This window comes from Dipodomys ordii, unplaced genomic scaffold (assembly GCF_000151885.1).
Source record: "Dipodomys ordii isolate 6190 unplaced genomic scaffold, Dord_2.0 Scaffold4, whole genome shotgun sequence".
NCBI lineage: Eukaryota > Metazoa > Chordata > Mammalia > Rodentia > Heteromyidae > Dipodomys > Dipodomys ordii.
The window spans coordinates 9,476,063-9,485,729 of record NW_012267220.1 but is presented as its reverse complement, the minus strand read 5'-3'; the positions used below and the strand labels follow the sequence as shown (position 1 = coordinate 9,485,729).

At 35.3% G+C, this 9,667-nt stretch overlaps 1 protein-coding gene across 1 annotated transcript in view; it reads right to left on the bottom strand.

The window, feature by feature from the left end:
- Positions 1-2,008: 2,008 nt before the first annotated feature.
- Spcs3 (signal peptidase complex subunit 3 homolog (S. cerevisiae)) overlaps positions 2,009-9,667 on the bottom strand; it is an 8,390-nt gene continuing 731 nt past the window's right edge. The window contains exons 2-5 of the mRNA XM_013026063.1: positions 8,546-8,619; positions 5,916-5,992; positions 2,786-2,901; positions 2,009-2,215 (exon numbers count right to left, since the gene is read on the bottom strand). Of these exons, the coding sequence (XP_012881517.1) occupies positions 2,083-2,215; positions 2,786-2,901; positions 5,916-5,992; positions 8,546-8,619 (400 nt within the window). The 3' untranslated portion in view covers positions 2,009-2,082. The remainder of the gene's footprint in view (positions 2,216-2,785; positions 2,902-5,915; positions 5,993-8,545; positions 8,620-9,667) is intronic.

The window sequence follows — 9,667 nt, the reverse complement described above, 5'->3', positions numbered from 1 at the left end:
TTCCTACTACCTCTCTGCCCCACCAAACTCCAATACAGCAGGCTTTGTAAATAATTACTGGATTTAACGTCAGTAGTAAATTGTACTGAAGATCCATTTATTAATCCAGAATGTAGGTCTGCTTTAACAGTATAGGCTTGTCGTGCACACCTTCCTGAATCAACATATCCATGTTTTTCTAAACCTTAACACCTGCAGATTTTAAGTTCATATATCTAGTACCTATTGAGTCAATGAAGTTAAATTTTCTAGGTGAAAAATGTAACAAAGTTCAGAGCAGGATGAATTGTGTGTTGTTTTTCAATGGTCTTTCTGTTGTCACATTACTAAGGTGCTTCTCTGTTCAGTTACCTGGCTGAACAGATAAAATAAATGCTACAGATTTGTGTGGTGTAAAAAAGACCACCATTTAAGTTAACTAGTAAAACTGCAATGCTAGATACAGAAATCCAGATCCGGACAAGTTTAATGAAAAAACTGGGAGCCAAACTCAGCTTACTATTCATGATAACTGTATTTCTCACCTTTTTACTGGCTTAAAAAGCTTCACATGCATGATTTTGTAAAATGTAGTCACAGGGAACCACTGTTAAGGTAAATGTAATTAAACAATGATATATTTTATGTGAGGTAACTAGAAATGTTAAGCTATTCTTAGAAAATATTAGCCCTTTGTGGTTGCTGCTAATAGTGGTAGCTACAGTGTTTGGTCCTGCTTTTAAGGGTAATTTGCAGTTACTTTTAAGGATGTTTATTTGATCACTACAGAGAACCATGTCAAACAAGATCACATATTTCATCATGTACTTCATCCCTAAACTATCTTTACATATATTTAGATTTCTGCATACGGTCAGCATCAAATAAACTTAGGCAGAGAATGAATTATTATCACTATGTAAGTTGTTGGCTGCTTGAAAAAGTCACTTCCATACAATACAGGGAAACTCCTAAGAGTGATAAGGAATGTAGCCAAAAAAATGTAATGAAACTGTAAATGAAATCTGATGAATCATATGCAAACTCAGGTATAAGTAAAAAGAATAGCTTAAGAGAACTGGATTGGAGTTCAAGTTTTAACTTCCTTCCTTGCTAACTATTTAACTTTGGATATTTTAATTAACACCTGGGTTTCCATTTCTTCATCAGCAAACAGTTAACATTTATGCCACTTACCTCATTAGACTACTGAGGATAACATACAGTAAGATACAGGAGAGTGCTTCATAAATGAAAGGCACACCACAAACACTACTACTATTCCAATAATTACTAAAATGTGGACCTACAAAAAAAATGTAAATGATTACCTTGGCATGCTCACTTGAACAAATTTAACTCAGAAGGGAAACCATGCACACATTCTCAACTTTCGATAATGCTAGAAAACTATACAAAAATATACAAAGAAACATATTTAGAGAAAACACTGAAAGACACATTTGGTTGACTTGAAACTTTAAAAATGAGTTTGAATGATTTACATCATAGAAAGAGGTATTTAGTCTTTTAAGTGGAAAAAGCTGCTAATCATTCAAGAAAAACAAGCATTATGGGCATTCCTAAGACAAAGAAACTATCACATATGAATTTTGTAAACCAGGCTTTTAACAATTAGCCATACTAATAATGTTTCCAGTAATTAACATACCCTAAAGAGATAAGAGAATGTCTATACCTAAATCACATCTAATGTGAGCCTGCATGAATGCAAACATATAATTCAATTCTTATAACCTAGAGGCACCTGAAAATGTCAACAACTCTTTATGGTTACTCCATAAAGAAAAATAAACAAGGAATATTTGAAATAGATATATTTTTACAAATTCTTATACATAGTTGCCCTACTCCTGCAATATTCCACCTGGTGGCCTTGTTTTGTGTGGTTTGTGAAACTTGTTACTGTAGCCCATTAACCTTTTCCTTCTTGTATGCCTTTTTGATGGTTCTTTTTTACAATCCCCCTCAAAACAAGTTTTAAAAAAGTAACAACCAAAAACAAATAAAGATGCAAAGGAAAAGACAAATGAGATATAATTCATTAAGTATAAAAATATGTTGCTTCAAATTCAGAATAATTTAATAACTCTTCGTTATTTCATAGGTATCTGGAAATGGGACAGATACATGTCCTGATCCTGTCACAAGAGGTAGAATTCCAGCATTTGGTACAACGTTCCAAGATAGGGTCAAAGTGACATTCCTGTTTCCCCTATTAAAAAAAAAATCAGAAAAATCTGTCATTAATCAAGTACTAAGATATTAATCACTTTATTTACATTTATTTCCACTTTATTTATTCTTAAGAGGGTGTCTAATCTGAAATCAGAATTACCTTTTCCTATCATATTAGAATACACTAGCACACTAGAAACTTCCCCATCAACTCTTATACCTATTGTGCTTGCTGCTTTCTCACTGAAGTTTCTCTGACCTGTTTAGAAAGCAGACCACAATGTAACTATCCTATTCTTACTGTATACAAGCAAGCCCTTAAATAGAGATGGTGCGCTTTGTTAATCTGATCATTACATTTCACATACTGTAAAAGAAATGGTTACATATCTTAGTTCCCAATGCATTTCTTCTCATATCCAATGTTCTTTTTGCTTTGATCTATCTCTTTCCGCCCACCCTCTTTTTTTGTCATGCTGGGGAATAAACCTGCACATTCTATTCAAGCTCTGTACTACTGAGCTACTTCCTGGGTCTCTTTAATACTCTAAACCTTCATCTCCTTCTACATCTTATTGACTGTAAAAATGTTAAAAGAGCTGCTCACTTGAGACCATTTCCATCATCAAAGAAAAAATATTTTGTTTTCATATCTTTCAACAGCAGCTTCGGATTATCGCCTCTCAAAACAATCTTGTCCCAAAGGACAACTTGGTTCAGAGCCTATATTAAAACATTAAAGAATTAGTTAATTCAGAAGTAGCATCTTATCACTTCCAAATAACACTCTTAGTAAGAAAATAGTTGACGCCTCAATAGATGCAACTTTGATGGATTTGCTAAAATCCTGAAACATACAAAATGACAATTACAGATACATATAAGAAAGATGGGGCATCTTTTAAATTTTAAATCACTCACTAAGGAAATCACTAAGAAATAAAGGTTTAACACATTTTTCCCTTTATATTAAAAAATGCATTATCATGTCATTGCAAATTTTTAGAGGTAGACAATTATTTAAAGCCACTATATTTCAAAATATCACAAACAAGTTGCAAATAAAAAATTGGGGACTTAAAATGAAAACTCATTTATGAATGATACTAAATCTCAAGAAATTTTCTCTTAAGCAATCATATACTGGCTTGTAAGGCTGATTGCTGGGGGTGATAAGAAAATTTACTAAGAAGAAACAAGAAGAGTTATATCTAACAGTTTACTTTAAAGTCTCTAACTTTAAACACAAACATAAAGACCGAAGAATACAAATTCAAATACACGGTAACATTATATGACTTTTTAAATCTATCATTTACCAAAGCAACAAGCTGTCAAATTCCAAATTAGTATTGTTTTACAAGTTATTCTGAGGTATTACAAACAAAACTTAGGTATTCTTTCATATGGGTAACATTTATTTCAATAATTTGTTGAAAAATGTTTATGTATTTTTTAATTTCATCTTCAAGAATAGCTTTTTTTATATAATACTGTGCTAAATCTGAAGGACAGAGGTCTAAACTTATTTATCCCAGCATTCCCAGTGCCTAAGAAAATACATGGCATATAGCTGGGCACTGGGGGCTCACACCTGTAATCCTAGCTACTCAGGAGGCTGAGATGTGAAAGATCTTGGTTTGATGCCAGACCAGGTAAGAATAGTTCTTGAAACTCCCATCTCTAACTAATTTTAACTGTGGAAAATCAGAAGTAGAGCTCAAGGTGGCAGAGCTATATCCCTGAACAGAAAAGCTAAGGGACAGTACCCAGGGCCTGAGTTCAAGCTTCACAACCAAAAAACAACAATTAAAAAGACCAAAAACAAACAAACAACAACAAAAAAACCAACAACAACAACAACAAAAAACCCTGGTATAGAATCTATGTTCAAAATAAACATGTAATAAATTAAAGTGATAGAAATTCCAGATAATTGATAAATTAAATAATGTGCTATCCCTTAAAAATGAGATTACCAAAAAAACAAAAACAAAAACAAAAAGGAAACCCACCAGATTACCTCCAACTGATGAAAAATACAGAATTACTCAACTAAAAGGATCATATAAACAACATTTTAACTCCATACATTTCACTGTCATATTTTCCATCTGTTACATAATGTCTTCAGTATCAACAGTAAAATATAAATTAAAACAACTTAACAATATTCTATTAAAATATTCTAAGATGTACCCTATCTGCAACAAATGTTCTGTAAGACTATACTTTCAATCATAAACTAATCATTTGAATGTTTTAATCCAACAGTTCAATGGCTTTTCACTATTAAACTTAAAAACAATGATTTGGTGCTGGGAAGGTGGCTCAGTGGTAGAGTGCTTGTCTTGCATGCATGAGGCCTTAGGTTCAATTCCCCAGCATTAAATAAGCTGAAAAAGCCAGAAATGGCACTGTGGCTCAAGTGGTAGAGCACTAGCCTTGAGCTGAAGAGCTGAGGGACAGCGCCCAGGCCCAGAGTTCAGGCCTCATGACAGACAAGAAAAAAATCAAAAAACAAAACCACCCCCCGCCCCCAATGATTTATAAAGACTAGTTCACGTACTCAAGACTGATGAGTCTAATATAGTTTTAAAACAAAGGAGAATAGTTCTCAAAAAATATTAGATAAGACTTAAAAGACTACAAAAACTTAAACATTACTGATTTTTTTAAACAGAAAAACATAAATATTGGTACTAAGATGGATTCAAAATATTTTAATAATCTTAAGAGGTTTTGATTATGCATCTTAATAAGAGTTTGTTATAGATGTCAAATTTTGTTGATTCAATTATGCTGCCAAAGAGCTAATTTTAACTGTGGAAAAGAATATTTTACATCAAACAACACATCGCTAAGCAACAGTGTCACTCCCTCATTCATATACAACTCAGTGTTCAACATCATTTCTCATCTTACCACTGGATGTAGAACCCAACTTTTCGATCATGAGTTACTTTGAGCACAAACTTGTAAAAATATGCATCTTTATTATGCATATGACACATGTAGTATTATTTGTTAATATCGTAAGTTTTCTTAACCAATACTATACTTTTTCATTACACTTCTTAATCTTTTTGTGTTTCAGTCCTATAATCAGACTTAACATCAAAACAAAAGAGCAAAGTTCCTGCCATTTTACTATTATTTATGAGTACTTAAAACAGTATCTTAATTCTGGGTTTTCTTTACAGGAAATCTTTAATAGCGATTTTTCCCCATTTTATAACACTATGGAAAAGTGCACAATATAATTCACTTATGTAATGCTGTATTTATACAAAATGCTCAGTATATTTGACCAATTAAATGTCAGATAACATGTTCAACATTTGACCTACAGAATTCCTTCCCTTCTACCAAAATATCTGCATGTTATTAGAAGATGAGTTTCTGACAGAGACTAACTTAAGTACTAATGCCAGTACACAGAGAAAGTATTAGCAAAGCTTAAATTCTCTGCCTTTTACTTTAAATTGAGAAATATATCAATAGACACTCTTGAATTGTTTTCTTTATATATCACCTGTAACTTTCCATGAACATCTTTCTGCACACAATGCTAGAGATAAGACATATTTACCAATGAAATCTACCAAAGAAAAAAGCTTTATTAATAGACTTATCGCCATATTTTTTACTAAGCTATGCCAGGCAGTGAAAAAAATTATATTCTTTCATAAAGAGTAAAGATGTGTAATTATGACAATATACTTACATATACTTACATTATTTTTTGTTGAATATTCTGCTGATAAATAAAGAAATAACTGCTTAACATTCCAATCAAATATATTCTCTAGATGTGAACAAATTAAGGAATATACAAATTACAGGGCAGCACATTTTTTTTTGACGATGTGGGGTTTGAACTCGGGGCCTGGGTGCTGTTCCTGAGCTCTTCAGCTCAAGGCTAGCACTCTACCACTTGAGCCACAGCACCACTTTGAGTTTTCTGGTGGTTAATTATAGATAAGAGTCTCATGGACTTTTCCTGCCCGGGCTGGCTCTGAACCATGATCCTCAGATCTCAGCCTCCTGAGCAGCTACTAGGATTATAGACATGAGCCACAGGCACCTGAAAAACAAAATTTACAATTTAGGGGGGTGGGCGGGAGTGTAGCTGAGGAGGTGGGAGGGAAGGGATGGTAGGGTAAAAACAAAGAAGGAGGCAACAATGCTGGATAAGAAATGTACTCACGGGGCTGGGAAGGTGGCTCAGTGGTAGAGCGCTTGCCTTGCATGCCTGAGGCCCTGGGTTCGATTCCTCAGCACCACATAAGCAAAAAGAAAAAAGCCGGAAGTGGCGCTGTGGCTCAAGTGGTAGAGCGCTAGCCTTGAGCTGAAGAGCTGAGGGACAGCGCCCAGGCCCAGAGTTCAGGCCCCACGACCGGACCCAAAAAAAAAAAAAAAAAAAGAAATGTACTCACTACCTTGCTCATGTAACTATAATCCCTCTGTACAGTATTTTCACAATAAAAAAACTTAATTAAAAAAATTTTAAACAGATCTTAGTAGTATTTACAATAATCATCCATATCAGTACTAATACAAAAAACAAATTGTTCCAGAACCATACGGAGACACTGTTAAAAAGATTTAAAATAAGCATCTTTATAAGATATACTTGATAAATACAGCCCATTACAAAACCAAACAAAAAATGGTCTGCATTCTCCTCAGTAAATGCAAGCATCACTAATCCAAAATTTATTTTTCTGTAATAACTCACTTAGTCCAAAAGAATGAAGGACTTATTAGGTCAAACCACTGATTCACTGAAGCTCTAAGGTTAAACTCTTATCACTACCACTTAATAACAATAAAGTAAACATTTTACGAGTCTCAAGTAAATAAAAAAAATAATAAATTGTGTAAGTTGCTTTTGGTTATATGCCAATCCAGATCAAAACATCTCACTATATAAATTGCTTTGGGAAGAGACAACTGAACATTATTTGGCTACATTCAGTTTGGGGTAGAGCCTCACTCACACAATTGGCCACGAGACTGGTGCCATTATTAACAACTGATCCAACTGGATATTTGGATTTAAATAGACACATATTTAAATTGTGGACATTTAGTATGTATGTTTACATAGAGAAGCAAGAGACTCATAAATTCACTTATAATTATGTGTACTTATTAAAAATCACTTGTTTAGAACTAAGAAATCTAATACGTACTTTACAAGAACAGATAAAATTTCAAATATTAACAACTATGTCATTAAGAAATTCTGAATTAACTATAGGTGAAGAAATTAGTAATGTACAAATAAGATAGTTGGGATATCAGGAAATTTCAATGGAATTCTCGAAACATACACAATTTTCATCAGACTAGATCTCAAGTACTTCTCATTTAAGTAGATTTTTTTTCAACAACCTGCACCAAGTTCAACCTACATTTCTGAGGACATCTTTATTTCTTAAAAGACTCCATTAGAATTAACACCCCATTTACTTCTAAGTCCCAAGAATTCATTTCTGAAAAATTAAAAGGAATCCCAGGGTAACAGACAAACAAAAGATAAGGTATCCAGCCCTCTGATCTGCTTTAACTATCAGATGGTTGCTTCCCCAAGTGCAGAATGTTCATTCTCCCAAATCATTTTTAATCGTAGGGTCTTAGTAAGGCAAGTGAAGGCTGTGGTGATAAACACCTGATATCCCATCACTCAGGAAGCATAAATAGGAAGGTAGAAGTTTAAGACCTGTTTAGGCAGCAAAAGTAAAGGAGATCCTCTTTCAAAACAAGAAGCTTGGGGAGATGGTGAAGCCCTGTAATCTCTGCTAAGCAGCAGAAGGATCTTGGTCAGAGGCCTACCCAGGCAAAAGCAGAAGACCTTATCTGAAAAATAAAGCAGAAAGGCTTGAGGCAAACCTCATTACCAAAAAGCGGGAAGAGGGGGAAAAAAAGCAGAAAATCCTAATATAGTTTAACAATAAGGATTCTAATAATAGCCAACCTTTATGTAATTCCCTTTTTAAATATGTTTCTCTCTGCCATCTTACGAGGTGGGTTCTTTGGGGTTATACATGAACTATTCTTAATCAGGATGAGCTTGGGTAATATTGTTCCTTATGTAGTCCAGGTCATCTAATTTCATATTCTCTTCCCCAAATTCCAAACTTTCTTGTGAGAATTTTGATCAATGTAAAGTTCCCAGGAAGAATTTAAAATTGGTTCAAATACTTTATAAATCATAGTTTGCTGAAAATGTAAATGAGGAAGTACCAATGTTTAAATGACCAGACAGTAGAGTCATATCTACAGTCTTCCAAATTGTTGAATAATATAATGTAATCTATTATAAAACTATCCATAAAACAAAAGGTTTCTTGAAGGATATCAGCAGCGATATCAAACGTAATGAATCCCAGATCACTTCTTTCTCTAGGTCCAGTGAAGTCTTCTACATTTTTTCTAGAAGTAAAGGACACAATTTTTATTACCCTTCATATATAACAAGAACATTCACATAGCAATGTAAAGCTGTGCACAAGTAAAACAGCAGTTCTATGAAGGCACAAATTACAGCCAGAGAAACCTGCACTGTGGAAATAAGGTTAGCATTCTATAAAAGGTCTTCGCTATTATTTTCATATACATTGAGACTCTTAAGGAAACCCAGGGAGATGTAAAAAAAAAACTGCCCAAAATAAAAAAGCTAAATACTTGATGTAAAGCAGACACAAGGGATAGAATAAAAATACGTATGACTACAGGTGGTGTGGAGAAAGTAAAACAAGAACAGCTGCTACTTGAGTGCTTACTGTATGTCAGATCTACTATGTATTTTTCACATTTATCTCAATTCTCAGACAGAGCCTACCAGTTAATTATTACTTTCACCTTAAACAAAAGGAAATTAAGGTGCAGGAAAGTGAGAAACTTGCTCGAGACAAGTTTGCTCAGTGTATAAAACAGTTCAATCTCTTCGAAGCCCTCCCTGAAGAAGCTGATGGGGGGGGGGTAGTACAGACTGGCACTACCCCAGGCCTAACCGAATCAGGAAAACAGTTACCAACCAATTCCTGTCAAGTGAGGGCCAAAGGGACATCAAGCAGGTCGCTGAAATCAACACTGTCACCCTGCAATCGTGTGTGCGCGCGTGTGCGTTTGTGTGTAATCTCTGTGTGTGTGTGTGTGCGTGTTTATTCCACCCGAGGTCTCAAGGAAGGATGGGTGCGATCGTCCCCGACCTGGCTTCCTGGCAGGGTCTCCAGCCTAACTTCCCAGTCGGCCGCGAGTGGCCCAAGGTTGGGAGCCCGGGGAATGTCAAGCAGAGCAAACTCCGGTTACAAATGACACAAAAGCGAAGTTGCTCGGGGGGGAGGTGGAGGGGGCTCCCGCCCCGCCGAGAGGCCTCCTGCCCGCGCCCCTCATCCCACCCCTCGGTGGCCGACCGTCTCCCCCCACCCGACCTCCACCCGCCATCACGGCCCGCGGGCCTGGCGCGGACCCCTCGGGG